This window comes from Rousettus aegyptiacus, unplaced genomic scaffold, assembly GCF_014176215.1.
Source record: "Rousettus aegyptiacus isolate mRouAeg1 unplaced genomic scaffold, mRouAeg1.p scaffold_m13_p_15, whole genome shotgun sequence".
Classification (NCBI taxonomy): domain Eukaryota; kingdom Metazoa; phylum Chordata; class Mammalia; order Chiroptera; family Pteropodidae; genus Rousettus; species Rousettus aegyptiacus.
In genome coordinates this window covers 17106280-17127544 of record NW_023416290.1, presented here as the reverse complement: position 1 = coordinate 17127544, position 21265 = coordinate 17106280, and the positions used below count along the sequence as shown (strand labels likewise).

General features: G+C 36.8%; 1 protein-coding gene across 1 annotated transcript in view; it reads right to left on the bottom strand.

The window, feature by feature from the left end:
* Window positions 1-16591, bottom strand: part of BPNT2 (3'(2'), 5'-bisphosphate nucleotidase 2) — a 30415-nt gene extending 13824 nt beyond the window's left edge. Inside the window, exons 1-3 of the mRNA XM_016126211.2 lie at window positions 15937-16591; window positions 2688-2850; window positions 1233-1328 (exon numbers count right to left, since the gene is read on the bottom strand). Of these exons, the coding sequence (XP_015981697.1) occupies window positions 1233-1328; window positions 2688-2850; window positions 15937-16323 (646 nt within the window). The 5' untranslated portion in view covers window positions 16324-16591. The remainder of the gene's footprint in view (window positions 1-1232; window positions 1329-2687; window positions 2851-15936) is intronic.
* Between the last annotated feature and the right edge of the window lie 4674 nt (window positions 16592-21265).

Sequence of the window (21265 nt, the reverse complement as noted above, 5' to 3'; positions counted from 1 at the left end):
AAGAGAGGAGTCAGGTGCTTACCAGTATCATAAAGCCATAGAACAACCCCTACTCTAGCTGTCTTACTAGGTGAGAAAAATAAAGCCCTTACTTGTTTAACCACTGTAATCAGATTTACTTTATATGCAGTAAAATGTAATCCTAAATGGTATAGAAAAGGCAATGAGAGACTGACTGTCAAGAGACTAAGAGAGGGCTTCAAAGACTAAAGGCCTGTACTTAACTTTATATGCCCGTTTTCTATTTTTATTTTTTTAAAAACTACTATAATTCCTGTTTTATATTTTTTCTAGAGTTGTTTTGAGGCTAAGAATTTATGTAAGTGCACTTCATAAACTGTGAAAATACTAAACAAATGTGAGATGGGAATGAGTGGTTAGCTCTTACAGTAACATTTTGAACTGTAAGGTTTTCATGGTAAGAACTGCTAAGCCCTTTTTATGATTTATTTTAAAAAGATAATAGCAACATTTTTGCTTGTCGCACAGTTATCTATTGAAAAGTTCAAATGAGATAACATTAAATATATTGCAAATTGTTAAATACAAATGTTAGGAATCATGGAGTTATTATTATAAAAGTGGTATGATTTAGTGATTTGCATAGAATTCCTGGGTTGATTCCTCCACTGATTTCACTGGATGAGCTTGAGGAACGTGCCAAATTTCCGAGTTTCATTTTTTCACATTTAGTGGGAATACCAATAGTAACCATGTCCTTCACGAGCTATATTAAATGTAGCATTATTGCTAAACTATACCCCAATGCTTTCTCTATTTCCCCTGTGTGACAGATCACTGAATTTTAGCTTGGATGACCACTACTAAAATAAAGACTACATTTCTCAGCCTTCCTTGTGGCTGGATTCTAGTTATGTTTTAATCAATGAAGTGTGAATTGAAGTGACACACACAATTTACAGGTCAAACCCTCAGTGGGTCCTTATCCCCGGAAACCACAAAATAGACAGAAAAGTCCTCCACTGCTGGGGAGTCCATAACCAGCTGTGTTCATCAACACATAAAGAATCTCTCATTTTCATTAAACAGTTTCTATGCTCTAAAGAAAGTTTAAAAAGCTCTGCTTTGTCAGTATTATAAGTACCAACAATAAAATCCTCACTGTATCCAGCATAGGGGACTGACTCTACCATTGAAATTCTGACGGGATGGTTAAGTATGACAGACAAATGATTTAATAACATTAACTTTTACTCTAACATATTTCTTACCTGTATATTCAGAAAATGGCTTATGTATTACTCCTAGCACAGGTTTACCGTTTACGGCCACACACACCATAGTAGTGACATACTTTCGAAGATCCTCTATGAGAAAAAAACCAACCAACAAACAAAACACACAATTGTCAAAGTATATACATATATATATAAATTCAGGATACAATGTTATACTTTGTTTCATTAAAAATTTATATACATGACTAAGAAATGTCTTTGTCAACAACTCTAGCAAAAATTGTCTAGCAATGAGAGCCAATTTAAGGAAGTAGCTGAGTTTTGGTTTTGAAAGTAAATTACCTGGGTTATTTTCCCAGCCTGTCATTTTATTATCAGCATATCTTTAAGGAAATTATTTAAATTCAGTTTCCTCATCTGTAAAATACAGACCATGTAGTTAAGAACCCACCTTTAGGTATAAATTAAAATAATTTTTAATTTTAGCATTAAATTTAAAAATCAAGTTAAGCACTTAGAATAGCCCCTGCACAAGGGATGTGCTCACTAAATATTATCACTATTATATGATCAGGCCAATTTCAGTTTAAAGAAAACCCTTTTATAAACAAACCCCTGGATATTCTCTATTTCTATTATCTACTCCAACAAAATGTTGTTTTATAATTTCGGTCATTATTAGATATACACACCTACTATCCTATCCCTGTTCTCCAAACAGTTTATACCTATCAAGTGTCAAAGGGTCAAGTTCAATGCTTAAGCACTAGAACACGAAGGTGAAAAAGCAGAAGCCCCTACATTCAGAGAACTTACCATTTGAAGGAAGACAAATATATAAATAAACAACTTTAACATATATACCAAGAGAACAGAGAAAAGGCAGGAATGAGTATTTCTAGGTAAGAAACAAGGCCCGGGGGAAGATCTACAGAAATGAAATCTGAGTTAAGACTAGGTAAAAAGAATGAAAACAGGGGATGGGGGTGGTAATTCTCTGTTTTGCTAAATACTTGCTCTCTTAGTGCCTAGGGTTTACTATTTTAAATTCCGATGATAGATATAAATGCAATAAAATCAAAATTCCATCACAGGTATTATATTCTGGCTACACAAATAAATACTCAATAATATATACTTTAATAAATAAACACCTCAATAAGTAGGTGTCAAATAGGAATCATTTTGTTATGACTGCTAAAAACTTCCATTCACTGAAGAATCAGTGACACAGCAAGCCGCTGTAACTGATAAGAGTGTGGCTAACTACAGCGGTTTGGCGGGGGGGACAGTGTGAATAAACGATTCAGTGCAAATGGTTCACACGACATTGCATGAATCCCTCTCTCCGTCTTAAAATCTAATTGGAAAAGCTGTCTTAGATTGGTAAAATATCTACCACCACGTATGTATCACCTGCCTTCATTCTGGTTCCCTGATATATAACAGCAATCTAAACTTTGAGATGAATTTTAATTTTAAAATTACCTGTATATTCCTGTGTAGCATCGAGTGGGTCAATCCAGACAGTAACACTTTCTGCTGGTACCTCTTTAGGGGAGGCTATTTCCTTCAGGATGTCCTCAGGAATTTTATGATCCCATAAGATAACCTCCTGATCGGCTGCATCCACATGTTCCTCCGTATTTATCTGCATCAAAAACAGATGAGGGTTAAAAAATTTTGAAAGAATAAATCACTACCCAAGAAAGTATGCATGAGAAAAACATTTCAGACAAAAAAACACATTAATTAAAGGTAGGTAAAGCAGTGCTTTTATTTATTGAGGCATTTCATTACAAAATGAAACTACATGTAAAAGAAATAGCAGCTACATCTTGTCTTCAACTACTTTCCAATTTGGTATGCCAGCTTAGCTTGTTGTCTAAGCAAGACGAAAAATCCAAATATAGAGAATACAGAGAAAGTAAGCATCGAAGAAAGAAGCAGGATACAACTGTGCTGACAAGCTCCCTTTCCAGAGCAGATCAATGTGTTTATACTGAATGCCATGCCCAGACCCCACACTACAGTGTCAGAGTGATTCTAACACTGACAGTACATGAGCAAAAACCCTACAACTATCAGCAATCTCTGTAAAGTACCCTGAAATATCCCAAATTGTCATAGAAGAGGTTAAAAATAGTAATATTCCTGACACATAAGGCCACTTAAATCCTAAAATATTTTAGTACAGTGTATAGTTAAACATCCAATTCATCCATGCATTTTTTCCTTTATTGATTTAGCAAATGTTTGCTGATTGCTCATTATGCACTGGAAACAGTGCCAGGTCATAATGTACAATAGTGATCAATGTGAGACAAACATCTCTACCCTTGCGGAGCTTAGATTCTATTGAAGGAGATAAGTGATAAATAAGTAAACCACGTGGTATGCTGGAGAGTAGTAAGGAGGAGAAAATAAAGTAAGGAAGAACAGAAGTATGTTGTAGGAGAACAGAAGGATTACTCTAGTATATTGCTCGCAATAGCCCCAAAGTGGAAACTATCAAATGTCAATCAACTGATAAATGGATAAAATGCGGTACATTCATACAATGGAATATTATTCAGCCATAAAAAGAAATGAAGTATTGATTTGTAAAAAGAAATAAAGTACTGATTCATGAATGAACCCAAAGCATTATGCTAAGTGAAGGAAGCAGATACAAGAGACTACATACTAGATGATTCCATTTACAGGAAATGTCTAGACAGGCAGATCTATGGTTTCAGTAGATTAGTGGTTGCCTGTGGCAAGGGGCAGAAGAGGGATTAGCAGTAAATAAACACAAGGATATTATTAGAGTGATGAAAATGTTTTAAAACTGATTAATGACAATGGTTGCACAACTCGACAAGTCTGCAAAAAACTACTGAACTAAATATCTGAAATGGGCAAATTACACGATATGTAAAATATACTGCAATTAAGTAGTTGTTAGTTGGTTATTTTAAAAAGACAGGGTAGCTTAGGAAGGCCACACTGAAAAAGTGATAGCAGAATGAAGATCTAAAAGAAGTGAGCCTTGCAGGCACCTAAAACAAAGACTCATGGACATGAACAATAGACTAGTGGTTACCAGAGGGGAGGGGAAAAAGGGGGAGAAGGGAGGCAGATGGGGTAAAAAGAGTTAAATGTGTGGTGACAGAAAGAAATCTATGGGAGATGAAAACACAATGCAATATACATATGCCTTACTGTTAAACTGTACACCTGAAACTTATTGGACTTTATTAACCAATGTTATCATAAAAAAAAAGTCAAAATCAGGAGGGAGGGAGGGAGGAAGGAAGAAAGGAAGGAAGGACAGATGGAGGTGCATGCACATTCCAGCCCATGGAATAAAAAATGCAAAGGCCCTGAGGCAGGAATGTGGCTGGTGTCTTTGGAGCACGGCAAGAAGCCAAGCATGGCTAGAGTGAGTGAGCCAGGAAGAGGCTGAGCCAGACAGCAATGAAAGCCAGATGGTGAAGGACCCTGCAGGCATGACGCAGTCAGTTGCCCTCCATTGTAGTTACTATTAACAACATGCAGAAAGACCTAGTCATTGAAGAAAACTAAGGAAGGGTGGGGACATGGGGAGAGGTAGAAGCAAAATCGTAATATGCATTTGGTGACTGATTACTGAGAAAATCCAAAGGAACTTGTGGATAAATTATAGAATTAATGACAAAATACAGCCAAGTTTCTAGATATAAGATCAATAATTACCAATCAACTGCATTTTTATACACCAGTAATAAATATTAAAAATATTTAGCATAAAAAGGAAACCTAGCAATGGAAATAAATTACCTGAAAATAAATGTATGCAAGATTTTGTAAAAACACTATCAAGAAAATTAAACTATATTTAAAAACACCAATAACTTTCATAACATGGATGTCAATCTTGCATCAGTAAACTACAGTTTTAATGAAACTCCAATTTTTTTTACTCCTTCTTAGAACTAGGATAAAAATTTACAAAAATTTACATGACAATTTAATTCAATACAACAGCAAAAAGCCAGCAAGACCCAGGACACTTTAAGGAGGAAAAAAAAAAAAAAAGAGAGAGACTATCATGGTGGAGTGACTTCCTTTACCAAACATCAAGACTTACTTAATGCTAGAATAATTAATACTGGTGCTGTATTTTGGATCTCCATTACAGCTCTGATGAAGTATAACTGACAAATAAAGTTGTATATGCTTAAAGTGTACAACATCATGATTTGATATGTACATACATTGTAAAATGATTACAATTAAGTTAATGAATGCAGTTGTCACCTCATCTATTTACTTGTGTGTATGTGTTTGTGTGTGTGTGGTTAAACACTTAAGATCTACTCTTGAAGCAAATTTCAACTATACAATACACTTATTAACTATGGTCACCTTGCTTTATATTTGATCCTTAGAACTTACTTATGACATAAATTTGTACCCTTTGACCAAAATCTCCGCATTTCCCCCTTTCCTCCACCCTTTAAACTCTGGCAATCACTATTCTATGCTCATTGTTTCTCTGAGTTCTTTTTTTTTTTTTTTTTTTAATAGATTCCACACATAAGTGATACCACACAATATCTGTCTTTCCCCATCTTGCTTAATTCACTTAACATAATGCCCTCCAGGTTTACCCGTGTTTTCCCAAAAGGCAGGCTTTCCTTCCTTTTAATAGCTGAATAACATCCCATTTTGTGTGTGTGTGTGTGTATACACATCTTCATTCATCTATCAACGGACACTTATTGTCCTGTTGTTTCCATATCATGGCTATTGTGAATATAATATAATGAACATGACAGTGCAGATATCTCCTCAGGATACTGATTTTACTTCAGTCAGCTCTATACCCAGAAGTGAGATTCCTGTATTATAGTTCTATTTCTTGAAAAATTTTGAAAAACCTCCACGCTTTTTTCCATATTGGCTATACCGATTTAACATTCTCAATAGTGTTAAAGGGCTCCTTTTTCTCCATATCCTTGATGATGTTTATCTCTTGTCTACTTGATAATAGCCATTCTGAAGAGTGTTTAGTGATAGCTCATTGTGGTTTTGCTTTTTTTATTTCCCTGATAATAAGTGATGCTGCGCATCTTTTCATGTACTTGATGACCATTTATATGCCTTCTTTGGAAAAATATTTATTGAGGTCCATTTCTAATTTTTAAACCAGATTATTCTTTTGCTATTGAGTTGAATGAGTTCCTTATATGCTTTAGATATAACCCCTTAGCAAATATATAGTTTGCAAATGTTTCCTGCCATTCCATAGGTTGCTTTTGTATTTAGCTGGTTGTTTCCTTTGCTGTTCAGAAGCTTTTTAGTTTGATGTTGTCCTACTTGTTTATTTTTGATTTTGTTTGCTGTGCTTTTGGTGTCAAATCCACCACCTCCACCCCCCCCCCCCAAAAAAAATTGCTAAGAACAACGTTGAGGAGCTTTAGGGTTTCAGATTTTAAATTTAAATCTTTAATCCATTTTGAATTAATATTTGTTGAGTGGTGTAAGATAAAGGTCCAGTTTCTTCTGTACATGGATAACCAATTCTCCCAGCACCAGTGACTACCTCTTCCCTATGGTGTGTTCTTGGGTATCTTGTCAGAGATTAGTCGTATACTCTATATTCAATTCCATTGGTTTATGTGTATGTTTTTATGTCACAACAATACTGTTTGATTACCTTAGCTTTGGAATGTAATTTGAAATCATAAAATGCGATGTCTCTTTGTTTTTCTTAAGATTGCTTTGGCTATTTGGGTCTTTTGTGACTCCATACCAATTTTTAGAAGGGTTTGTTCTATTTCTTTAAAAAAAAGTGTCACCAAAATTTTGATAGAGATTACACTGAATCTGTAAATTGGTTTGGGTAGTATGGACATTTTAACAATATTAATTCTTCCAAAGGACACATCTTTGCATTCATTTGTGTCTTGTTTCTCTCATTAAAGTCTTATAGTTTTCAGTGTACAGGTCTTTCACTAACTTGGTTACATTTGTTTCAAAGTATTTTATTATTTTACTGCTATTGTAAATAGATTTGTTTCCTTCATGTCTCTTTCAGATAGTTCATTGTTTGTGTATTGAAACACAACTGATTTTTCTACGTTGACTCCGTATCCTCTGCAACTTTACTGAATTCATTTATTAGTTCTAACAATAGTTTGGTGGAATTTTTAAGGTATTTGATATATAAAATCATGTCATCTGCAAACGGAGACAATTTTACTTCTTCCTTTCCAATTTGGTACATTTTATTTCTTCTATCTACCTAATTGCTCTGGATAGGACTTCCAGTACTGATGTTGAATGGAAGTAGTGAGAATGGACATCCTTTTCTAGTTCCTGATCTGAGAGGAAATGCTTTTAGCTTTTCACTATTGAGTATGTTAGCTGTGGGCTTATCATATATGACCTTTAATATGTTAAGGTATATTCTTTCTATACATAATTTACTGAGGGTTTTTATCATAAAAGAATGTTAAATTTTATCAAATGCCTTTCTTGCACCTATTGAGATTATCACACGATTTTTATCTTTCATTCTGTTGATGTACTGCATCACATAGATTTGTGTATGCTGAACCAACCTTATATCCCAGGGATAAATCTTACTTGATCATGGTGTATGATACTTGTAATGTGCTGCTGAATTCCGCTTGCTAAGTATTTTGTTAAGAATTTTTGCATGGATGTTCATCAGGGATATTGGCCTGTCATTTTCTTTTCTTGCAGGGTCCTTGTCTGGCTTTGGTGTCAGGGTAATGCTGGTCTCATAAATTAAGTTTGAAAGTGTTCCATCTTCTTTAATTTTTTGGAAGAATTTGAGAGGTTTTGGTATTAATTATGCCTTAAATGTTTGGTAGAATTCACTCATAAATAGCCATCTGGTCCTGAGGTTTTCTTTGTGGGGAGATTTTTGATTAATGATTCAATCTCCTTACTAGTGACAAGCTTATTCAGAATCTCTACTTAATGATTTGGTCTCGGATGGTTGTATGTTTCTATGAATTTATCCATTTCTTATAGGTTATCCAGTCTATTGATGTACAATTGTGTATAGTAGTCTCTTATGATCCTCTATATTTTGCAGTCTCAGGCATAATGTCCAGGCTTTCATTTCTAAATTAACATATCTACATCTGCTCTCTTTATCTTAGTCTAGCTAAGAGTTTGTCAATTTTATTTTTTCAAAAAAACAACTCTTAGTTGATATTTTCTGTTGTCTTTCTAGCCTTTATGTATGTATGTATGTATGTATGTATGTATGTATGTATGTATTTATTTATTTATTTTTGCTCTGGTCTTTGTTATTCCCTTTCTTCTACTAATTTTGGTTGTTCTTTTTCTAATTCCTTGAGGTGTAAGTTAGGTTATTTGAGATCTTTTTTCTCCATGTAGGCATTTATCACTATGAACTGCCCTATTAGAACTGCTTTTGCTGCACAGCTTTGCTATGTTATGCTTCCATTTTTGTTTATTTCAAATTTTTTCATTTTCCTTTTGTTTTTTTCCTTGACCTATTGGTTTTTCAGGGATATACTGTTTAATTTTTTCATATCTGTAAATTTTCCAGCTTTCTCCTTTTACTGATATCTAGTTTTACATGATTGTAGTAAAAAAAGATGCATGATATAATTTCAATCCTCTTCATTTTGTTAAGACTTGTTTTCTGACCTAACATATGATCTATCCTGGAGAATTTTGTGTGCTCTTAGCAAGAATGTATATTCTACTGCTGTTGGGTGGAATGATCTGGATATGTCTGTTAGATCTTGATGCTTTTAAAATCCTCTCCATCTCTGATTTTTGACAGTTTTAATATAATGTGTCTTAATAAAGTCCTCTTAAAGTTGAATCTGTTTGTGGACCTACAAGCTTCATGAACCTGGATGTCCATCTCTCTCCACAGATTTGGTGAGTTTTCAACCCATTATTTGTTTGAATAAACTATCTGCCCCTTTCTGTTTCTCTTCTCCTTTTGGAACTCCCAAAATGTGATTAGTTTCATTTGATGATGCTCCAAAATCCATACAAGGCTTTCTTCATTTTTTTTAGTTCTTTTTTTCTCCTTTGAATAATTTCAAATGATCTGTTTTTAAGTTCACAGACACTTGCTTCTGCTTGATCAAGTATTCTGCTGATTCTATTTTGCATTTTAAATTTCATTCATTGTCACCTTAAGGGAGCAAAATGAAAATTTTCATTTTATTCTCTTCAGTGTATCTATTTTCACATTTCTTTGCCCTACTGGTAGGCTGAAACTTCTCTGCTGGACTACCAGACTCCCATAAAGGTGTTCTTATCTATGGGTAATGCCCGAAATCTACGTTCTATGAGAGAAGTCTCTTTCTGCCATTTTGTAGACGTCACTTTAAAGTATTTTCACTTTAGGGCCCAAACTCAATGACAATGCCAGGCTACCTTAAATGAATGAATTTAAGAGTAACACCATGCACAAATCACAGAATAAACTTAAAACAAACAAACAAAAGTGACTCCCAGAAAACAAAAAGTATTTCCCAGATCTTGATCACCATAGTTTACAAAAATGTAGTGTGAAATCTGAGTGCTTCTTGGAATTCAAGTCAGCCTCTCTATATCCTTTCAACTGAATTTGTATTTGAAAAGATCTTCACTGAAAGTCAGGCTAGAGGAGAAAAAAAAAAATTGAAGCAAGAGAACAATATCAGCAGCACAATTACTTTCATTTGGGTTTTCACAACTATTTATACCCTGCCACTACCGCTACACAACTACAAACTTAATAAATCCACTACCCGCCATTGTAAATGGCCTTACATAAGGTGCGAAGGTCAAAACCATGAAGTCTTCCTCAGTTCTTTTCCACATTCTACATTCAGTCAGGTAGTATTGCATCCTAGAAATTCTACCTCCCAATTCTAAGTACATGTCACTATGTACACTAAGAACATCCTGGTTAAAACTGCCATCTAGCCTCTGATTGCTCTTGACTCCTATGGTGCTTTTCATTACCTGATTGAGTCTTTCATTCAACAACTATTTAATGACTACATATTCTAAACTGTTTTGGGTACTGGCATATAATGAACAAAACAGACAAAATCATTGCTTTTATGGAGCTTCCTTTTTCAACACAGCAACCTGGCATCTTCCTAAATCAGATGGTGCCACTCCCTTTTTAAAACCTTCCAATGATTTCTCATTTCACATAGATTAGATCTAGACTTCTTACCATCATCTACAAGGCAAGGCCTAGTGATCTGGCCCCAGCAGAAACTTTCTCTGCGCAGACCCTTATTCACTGCATTAAGGCAGACTTGACTTCTAGTCCCTCGGCTTGCCTTAATAGGTGCTAAATAAATAACTTCTTGATTGACAACACTAATATAGTTCCATTTCTTCACCATAATCCTTTTTTCACTCAATCTACTCTCCTCCCCTCATTGCTACTGCCTGTCTCTCCAAGTCCTCAATAGAGAATTGAAGAATAAGAAATCGAGACCCCGAAGCACTATTAATGCTATTCATATTACAGTTCAGTTACTTTGGGGTTAAAGAGGTTTTTGGTTAATGCCTTAAGAAGGTACCATTTACTGCAGTTTTTTCATAAATCATTAAATCCTAATAAAATTTTGGATGTAATACCTCACACTGTGCCTATCACCTAGCAGGCATTCAATAACTGTTTTCTAAATGGATAAACATTGCTCTACTTGCCTTATTCTCCTTCTATCTTTTCAGAAGACTTTATTATCAACTAACTACGATCTCTCAAATATAGCTCTATAATTAAACATGCTCTAGTGTCTCACATCTTAAAAATACACCAAAAAGAAAAATCCACAGAACTTTCTTGGTTCACATAGTACTCTAGTCAAGTTCCTTAGAAACCCAATTTCTTGAAGGACTTGTCTTTACTACTGTCTCCATTTCCTTCCCTTTACTTTAGCTTTTTCAATTTTGCTTCCTTTCCATTAAGATACAATCTTTAAGCAATCTCTCACAAAGTTTGCCAATGACCTATATACAGAACCATTATTAAGAGTATGTGTTCTACCATCAGAATTCCAGCTCCTTGATTTATTGGGTGTTCACTATAAGAATTACCAAAGCTAGTGATGTAATCTTTCTGAGCTGCAGTTACCCATTGCTAAAAAGTAGGTGATATATATATATATCCCTATAGGGTTCTCTGGATAAATCAATGAAATACAAAAGGTAAAAGAAACAGTACAGTGTTTAACGCAGAGTAAGCAGTTAATAAAAGTTGGCTGCTACTGTTGTTGCATTAAATGATTATTTTTAGTCTTTGTTATCCTGGGTCCTACACCCTCATCTTACCCTTTCACACAATATTCTTTCATTAAGCAATCTTGACCACAACTGTTTTCAATTACTATTACAACACTGACGACTTACAAATCTGTATATCTAATTCAAACGTCTCTTCAGAGCTTCACACCCATACATTCAACCACCTCTTTAACATGTCTCCTTGAACAGATCAAAGGCGCCTCTAACTTAACAAATCTAATATGGCACTCAAAATCTGCCTCCTTGTACTTGTCACATCCCATACACTTTCATCACCAGCAAAATACCAGTTGTGAAAGCCAGAAATAGAGAAGCCATTTTTTGACATATCCCTAGAAATTCTCTCCTATCCTTCCATATCTATCTTCTCTACAACCATAATTCGAATTTAAATTGTATCATCTCTCAAAAAGCCTCTAACTGATCTACCCCTCTAAACCATTCTCTAAGCATCTACCCTGCACCCTCCTAAACATGCAAAACACTGTAGTTAAGAGTACACTTTAGTTACACCTCCTATCCTACCTTATGTACAGAATTAGAGCTGATTCTCAAACCATTGAATGAATCCCAGTGAGCGCAAGATTATTTTCTAGCTGTGTAAACTTTGGAAAATTATTTAGCCTCTCCAAGCTTCGATTTCTTTATCTGCAAAATGGAGGCAACAGTAGTTAGCTTCCTATGTTTTTGTCAAAAGTAAATTAATAGTGGTAATAGAAGCTTAATTCAGTGCTTGACATTTACCGAAAACTAGATAAATGTTAGCTAGTAGAACAAACTAAGTATAACTTTCTCATTGCCCGAGTTCTGATCCTCATTTCTCACACAGCCTATTTTAATGGTTTGCTAACTGGTCTCACCTACTTCCAAATGCCCAAAACCCAAACAAACTATGGCATATTGTAGGCTTCAAGAACAGTCAGGTAAATCTGGTATTCTTTTAGTACTCTAGGATTAAACTAAAGATTAGGTCCAAACTTCTTTGAACTTGGAAGACAATATAGCTCCTGCCTACCTTCCTAATTGTTTTCACAGTAATTCTCCCATGTGCCTCTGATTCAGACTCATCAGGCTACTTGAACTTACTACAGTACCACTTCTATTGGATGGGCAGCCTTGAAGACTTTCTCTCTGTCTGCAACACTCACATTTGCACTAATTACCACGTTATTACTTATCTCAAATTTATAAGAGAGGAAAGTGTAACTCAAAGAAGATAAACGAGTGGCCAGGATGACCCAGACTGGAGAATGAGCAAGACGACAAGGCAAGTGTTCTTTGCACTATACTTGAACTTCTCACACTTTTCCAGTGAGTACTTCCGTTGAAAGAACTTAACTCCCATTCTTGAAGTCAAGGAAGGCGCTGACTCAAGCTGCTCCTACCAGCATGGAGTACCATGTTTTATCTTCAAATAAGTCACTGTCAATACTTTGAACACGTTGAGGACAGGAGCCTCTCAAACAGAGAATTCCCTTTACTTAAATCAAAACTATAGATCTAAGTTTGTTCTTTGTTTGTCTGCCAATCCATTGCAAGAAAGTATCTTCAGCCTTCATTTTCATCCTTATCCACAAGGATATAATGAAACACAGTGTCATATAAATGGCTGCAGTTACAATTACTTTCACACAGTGAAATTGAGCATTGCCAATGTGTTTAGGGAGAGAACTGCTGCCCTGAGATCTCTCCCAAGATCCCTCACAGAAGAAAGGTTGAATCAAAGGAAATCCAAGGGTCCTAGGCTAAACTTGAGTTTTGTTAGGACGATACTCACTTCTCTATAGTCGGGCTTCTCAACCTGGGTGCAAACTGAAAAATTAGGCCAGATAACTCCTCGTTATGAGGGGCAATCCTGTGCATTGTGGGTTGTTTACCTTCTACCTACTAGATGTGAATAGCATTCCACCCCCAGATGTGACAAATAACAATCTCCAGACATTGCCAAATATCCCTTGGGGGCAAAACTGTCCCCAGTTGAGTGCTCTACAGCGACATCTGGTTGGTATATATCCTTTCACTGAGTGGTGAACATTAGATAGGAGACTTCAAGCATCTTACTCTCAATAGGAAAGTCATGGGAGAAAAAACACTTCCCTCCATTTGCACGGGGCACTAGGATAAATAGTGTGGCTTTTCAAAGCTGATTTTCCATAAGGAAGTAAACTGAATGAGATTTAAGTTCCTTTCCAAAAAACTTCAGATGAGGTTTCTAAAACAACCAGACATTTAAGACTATACTTCTGGATGTTGGGGGAGGGGAAGAAGAAAAGAGTCAGGGCTGAGCCTTTACTTAGACGGCTACAACATATCACTTCTAATCTAAAAACATAGTGACAAAAGGTGATAGCTCAACATGACATCACCCTATGTTGCCACTGTATAAATGAACATGACCTACTCTATTCCACCGATCATCATCCAAAATGAATACTAAGATGTACACCCAAACACTCATACAATCACAAGAAAACGTTATTTTGTATAAAAGCAGTGACTTCAACATCTGCAATTCAAAAAGCTTAGCTTCTGTTTCATAAAATGCAGCTCACTACCCTTGGCAGCTATTCCCTCGGCATTTGCTAATAGGTATGAAAGCAAATTCAGCATCCTGTGGAAGTTATCCAAGGCAAAAGGCTTGGCATGGGTGGGGTGCAGTTTGTATGCAAACACAAATGCACACACAGATACATGTTTTCAATATTTAAGAATATTTTTGTCTTTACCTTAAAAAATCTTTCAACTCTGCTTGCTATATTTTACTATTAGTGCTTTAAAGTTTCTCCTATTTTGTTTCCCTTGGGGAAATCATTCTGTAAGTTTTGTTTTAAGCAATCTCCTAAAGATCTACCTAAAATGAAGAGTTAGATAGTTGATATAAACTCTGTTTATATCATGAGCCTCAGATTTCCCATCTGTAAAGTAAGTATCAAGAAAATTTACTTCTTAAAGTTGCTGTGAGGATCAAAGGAAATCCTTTAGCCCGTATCTGGACACCTAAAATACACTCAATATATTGTTACTATTACTATTGCTATAACTATTACCAGCAACTTCTCCTGTTTCTCCTACAAAGTCTAGAATGTTGTTTTAGAGAAGAGAAAAATATATTTTATAAGCACATCTCACATGTAGATGCAAACACATACAAGTATTATCTGTGCTGACAATGGCAGGGTAGGGCAAAAGAAAATGTGAAAACGTTGAGTTCTGTTTAATAATTCTTGTGCAAATTACATCAGGTATTTGGAGCTCATGATATGAAAGACAATGTTTCTTCCTGCTGCAAAAAGAAAAAAAAAAAAGTCGGGGGGTGGGGGGGAGAGGAAGAAAGAAAACCACATCATTAATATGATCAGACTAGAGGGATGGGCACATACGATATGTAATTCTACAATGGCAATACTCTCCTAACTCTTCCAAGAACAGTAAAGGCTTTGATACCTTCCAAACAAGCCAGAGGTTATATTTCACTGTTTATCTAATTAATTAAATTACCAGCAATTTTTCTTCCCAAGAACCAAAGGCTACTGTTCCATGAATGAAGACTTAAACACATAAAGTATTGCTACACTATGTTGAGCTCTTCCTCTGGAATTGTAATACATTTTTAAAAGCTTTATTCATTCAACAGCAACTCCACTGAAGTAAAGTATTAACAGCAAATCCAAAATGTCTGGATTTCCCTAAGAAAATATCAATTCCTTACCAGAAACCTACCCAAAGAAAAGGCTAATGTTCTTCAATTCTTATTTTCTGCAGTAAATAAGGCATAGATGGTTAAACTAAAGTTGCTAGGAAATATACTTCCCAACACTTCCTTTAAGGGCTCCCAAAATATATACTATTAAGAGGAGGGTCCTGATAACACTACAGCTAAAGTAGTTCATGAGCATACCCTCCACAAAAGCCCTGCACACTAACAGCTCCACAGCAACACTTCTACAGTTTTTGGCCTTCAGTTGGCTCCTGGCAGATCAGCCAGGAAACCAGTGTTCTACAGTCACGACCCTTCCAGTAATTAAATCTAGGAAGGCTAGAGAGGTTCTAGCCCAACGCTCTCATTTTACAGAAAAACCTGAGGCGAGGAATGAAGTTAACTTTCTCAGCCTTTGACATGAAAGCCCACCCTGAACCCAGAGCTCCTGATCTCAGGTACAAAGCCACACAAACACCCGGGAAGCGGGCCGAAGGGCACGGGCCCTGAGTCAGACTGCCCGCAATCTCACCCAGCTCTTCCACAAACCGTATGACCTTGAGCACCTAAAGTTCTGCGTCTCAATCTCCATACACATCTGTAAAATGGGAGCCAGAGCCCCACGGTCTGGGGCTGTTGGGACAAGTCTACGTGCTGGGACACGTTCCAAGGCTTCCACGCTCCCTGGCCCGAGCGCTCTGCCGGTCCGCTCACGCCATGCCCGGCGTTCGCGGCACCCACCTGCACGTTAGGGAAGGCGGTCTTGAGTAGGTAGAACATCTTGCGGTTTGACAGCACGTCCCCGCTGGTCATCTTGTCATCAGCTCCCTCGCGCGTCTTCCCCTTGGACTTCTCGTGGAGGACATTGCTCTCGCGGACGCGCCTCACTTCGTCGCCACCGCGAACCGCAGCCAGCACCGACACGGCCAGCATCTCGCGCAGGTCCACGGTGCCCCCGTCTGCCGGGGCCATAGGCCCCGCCGCGCCGCCGCCGGGCTCGCCACCCAGGCCAAAGAGGCTGAAGCGACCCGCCAGGAAGCCGGAGTAGAGGTGGTAGAGCACACCGAGCCCTAGCAGACAGAATACGGCCACCCCCAGTGGGGACAGGCGGATGCCCATGGGGGCCATGGCGCCAGAGGGCCGGCGCTCGGGCCGGCGGCCCTTACAGGCCTCCTCGCGCCCACCGCCGCCGCGCTCCCGGGCCAGGCGCCGCGCGGACTACACCGGCGCCCGCTCCCCGGCGCCGCCGCGCCCCATCGCTCCTTCCTGGGAAAGGACGCGCCGCGCTGCAAAGGATACTGTCGCCGTCTCGCGGGCCCAACTCCCCCGGGCGGCGCGGCCCCAGATGCTCAGCCGGCCAGCGGGTCTCACGTCCACGTTAGCCAACCGCCGGGAGGTGAAAGGGTAGCGTGGGTGTGTATCCGGGTTACGCAGGGGGCGGGGCGGGGCGGGGCTAGAGGGGCTCCGCCCTCTGGGCGGGGCGACCCTGGGGGCGGGGCGGCCGGCTACGTGCTCCGGGAGGTACTGCCTGCGCTACCTCCTTTGATTGGGGTCCAGATGTATTTGGGTTTTCAAATCACTCCTGGATGTAACGAAGCTACTTTCCATGCAGGGAAGGATACTGAGTGCTTCGTGAAAATTTGATCTTCTTTTGAATGCCAACGTATGGCTGAAATAAAGCCAAAGCGACAATTTAGACTTCCCATCACTCTCAGATAATTGAGGAACGGAGGAAAATATAAGTCGTTTTAAGAGAGAGCTCTATGCCCTTTTGGTTGGCGGCTGTGTAGACAGAGCCTGTAGCTTTAAATCGCAACTCCCAGCTCTTCCAGACAGAACCGGAGGTGAGCAGTGATGGGAGAAATTTTACTTAGCTCTTTATTCTGCTGGAATCTCTTGTGATCTAAGTGCGCATTCATTTATATCTGTATGTATATAAAGACTGTTCCCGCTACCTCCACCTGACAGTATGAACCATCTTCTATGCAGCTGAAAAACGTGTCTAGATCCTAAAAACACTCTGGGCTTCTCTCACTTCCAAAGATATTTTACCTATACCTTCCTCTCAGAAGTTGAGGGGAGGTAGGAATTGCCACTTGATAGAAGAGTCGTCCCAGGATGGTCAGTCAATCTAAAATATGTAAACTTTGGGTCAATATAGGCCTTCCAAATGGACTTACAGAGCATTTAAGAGAAATAACTCTTCTACTACGCCACTGATCTTAGCAAGAATAGCAAATACTTAACTAAATTTTAATTAGTATTATAAATATTAATAAGTTTATCTTACATCTTAAAAGTGACTATTAACATTCTTTAATGTTAGAATATTTCTATAAAATCCGTTTAAAATGCAACCTATTTTACTGTTTATAGCCAGAAGTCATTCGTTTTAAATGGGTTTTAATGTTAATGACCTTAAAAACTGCAGGCATACAGAATGGATTCTGAAAAGCCACCCCTAAGCAAGTAAGTCATTAGAGAGAGCCTGGCCTTTACCACTTCCTTAGAGTTTAGAGCATCTGTATAATTTGCATATGGTTATGCACATACAATAAACAAAGACTATTGATTGCTTGATGTCGTTGCCAGCAATCTGTAACTGACTTAAAAATAGCCACAGCACAAAATGAAGTACAAATATAAATCACTGAAAGAACAGTTCCTGGAGTGTTGACAGCACCAAATCTTAAGGAACTGGCACTGTCCTTGACAGCTTTTGGGAGCGTCTTCTAAATAAAACAAAACTGCTTTTAAAGGAAATCTGAAAGCGAAGGTTACCAAATCCAGGGATAAATATAAAGACCAGGGCCAAAGTGTAAAGGTGTAAATTAACAGAACCATCTGAAACTGCACTATGAATGAGATTAACAAAATGTATGAGTTGAGGAGTAGTTATGAAAATATTAAAAATGTCATTGGAAAGTCTGGATGAGGTATGTAAAAATAAACTGAATTTTATTTTCCAAAGACATTGAAAAGAAATGTTGGGCCCTGGTCACTGTGAGACTATAGAAAGTGTCAGTTAAACAACTAGAGAGATACTAAAATCTCCGGAGCATTTACAATGCAGGAAAGGGATTTCAGAATTAAGGGGGGAAAATGCCAAAGCTTCAAAAAAGAATGAGAGTTTAAAGATCATATAGTTCCAAGAGGTGCTCTAGTAGTCAGGTGACAATTGATAATAGATTGTGATAAAAGATAACATGTAATTATTAAGAGAAGTTTTGACAAGAGAAGTTTATGACAAGAAGAAAAAAATTAATTACATGTGTGACAGTGATGTTGTCTTAAATCTACAAAGGAGTTTTGAAACTTGCTTTTTCAGTAACAAGTTGTTAGAATCTTTAAAAATGCATATATACTAATGAACATTATATGAAAGTAAATATGAAATAATTTGTGATTTTGGGGTGAATTTGTGGTTTGTGAATTGAGGCAAGCTGGTTTTTAAAAAATAACCTTTTCTCTAGGTGTTGAGGAAGATGAGGACTGCCTTATATTTCTTCTGTGTAAATACTGACAGCAACAAAACTTGACTTTCAGTAGAAACTTCTTTAACCACCTTCTACTTAACTGGCTTGCCAGACCCTGCTTTCCACCATCAACCTGTGAGCTGACACCTAGTTAGGTTCAGTGCTCTTGGGGCACTTGCCCCCTTGCAGTCCCACTGGTAAGATTTTTTATACTTCTTAAGAGTTCATTTTATTTAAATCCCATTTCGCCATTGTCATTATTATAAATACACATAAATTAAATCTTATGTAAAACAAATATGAGTATAAACATAGAGCTGAAAGCTTTGGATGATTTGATGAAGCTGAGTCACTAAAAACAAAAATTGCCATTAAATTAGATGTTGGAACAAAAACCGTAGCTGATTGTGAAGAAAAAGAATCAAAAGCTCAACAGATACTGAAATTAGATTGCTTAAAGAATCCAAGTTGGTCATTCTAGATGATGCATTAGTCTTATGGTTGAAATAAATGAATGGATGTAAAAGATGTGATACACACACACACACACATATACACACACATATATTATATATAATATATATTTATTTATTTCACACATAAGAGAGAACGTAAGGAAAGATGGTATCTGTAGAAAGGTAGCAAACCCAGACATTTGTGAGAGGTTATATTATACACACACACTTGCGTGCACATACACACACAATGGTATAAAAAGAATGAAATCTTGCTATTTGCGATAACATGGATAGACCTTGAGGGCATTATGCTAAGTGAAGTAAGTTAGATAGAGAAGGACAAATATTGTATGATCTCACTTATTTGAGAAACTAGAAAAATAAAAAAAAAATTAATAAACAAAACAAAACAGATACATACCCATAGAGATAGAGAACAAGCTAATGGTTGCCAAAGGGGAGGGAGAGGGAGATGAGAATCAAAGATTTTTTTAAAAAGTTGCATATTGTATAATTCCGTTTATATGAAACACCTGAAATAGGTAGATTCACAGAGACAGAAAGTCGACTAGTGGCTGCAAGGGGCTGGTGGGAGCCGGGAATGTGGATCGACTGCTAATGGGCACAGAGCTGCTTTGGGAGGTGATGAAACTCTGAAGCTAGACAGTGGTGATGAAAAAAAGGAAGAAACTAGTGAATATACTCAAAGAAAAGTCCCTGCCTTATATTAAAAGGCAGACAAATGATATGTTTAAGATGTCTAGTTTTTCCTATAATTTCACAGTTTAATTGTATTTTCTCAATTAACTGACCCACTTCAGTCCTAATTTCATTCAACAAAGTACCTCTCACAAATGTGTGGGCTTTGCTACCTTTCTATAAATACCATCTTTCCTTGCGTTCTCTATTATGTGTGAAATAAGTAAAACCCATTTACGAAACGTTATTTACATAGATGATGAGGATATTTTGGTTTGTCAGAATGACTCCTGACCCCAAAATTTACCTTGGAGGAACTATGTGTGTGTGTGGTCGTGTGTGTGTGTGCGCATGCATGGGCATGCCTGAGAAAGAGAGAGAGAGAGAAATTTCTCTGCTAGTTTCCTTAAATTTTCTTTTTTCTTTTGAAAGTGAATTTTAGGGGGACAATATAATTAATTAAAGGTTGGACCCTAGAAAAAGTGCTTTTACTGCCTTTCTGAGAAAGCAAACAAAAACAATGAACTCATGGCATTTCTTCATGTTTAAAATACTAAACTTACAAGAATAGTATCATTTGTGTAGTCTTCCCTTAAACGATTCAATCCTATAAAAACAATAATACTATTTTTTGGTAGATATAATGATGTGGTATTCGGTTCTGTCATTATAGTTCTATCTTTGGCAGTACATATAATTCTTGGGACAATGGATTTCATATATTAAGATTATGGATAATCTATTTTTAATACATGATATATATCCATTCTTAGAATTATTTTTCCTCAAGCTTTAGAAATACTCAACTAAATGCTTAACTTTCTCAATTAATATAAAATAATTATGTTAGCATTATAACCTTCTACTGCAGCCCTGATTTTAGTAACAACAATAGGAATACTTATTAAATAAAGACAATATTGTAAGCATATACAATAGAAAACTACATATAATTTTTACACTTTAAAATTAAAATCGTTCTAATCCATATGAACAACATGACATCAGGTAGGTGTTTTACATATCTTTATATCCTCTGACCTAACTCAGATCTTTTGCATATACAAACTTAATAAATATGAAACTGGACTTTTAAAAACCAGTTTTAACAAAATTTTGTCTACAATACAAAATGTTTTTAAAAATACCGAATTTAACCCAACACTTCTTTGTCTTTTCAAAGCATTTGTTTCACAAGCTTGGAAGTCAGTGGAAATAAATATCTGCTTTGAAAATATTAATATGTCAAATATTTGTTAATTTTGTGTGTACCCTTTATTAAATTCAATGCTTAGCAAAACATCGATTCAGTTAGTAATGTAAAATTTCCCACATTATATTTTATTCTCTAAGTGGTCTGAACTCATATTACACATTTTGCCCACTATCTACCTGAAACCTGAGGTACAATAATCTTCTTAAAACTCTATTTAGTTA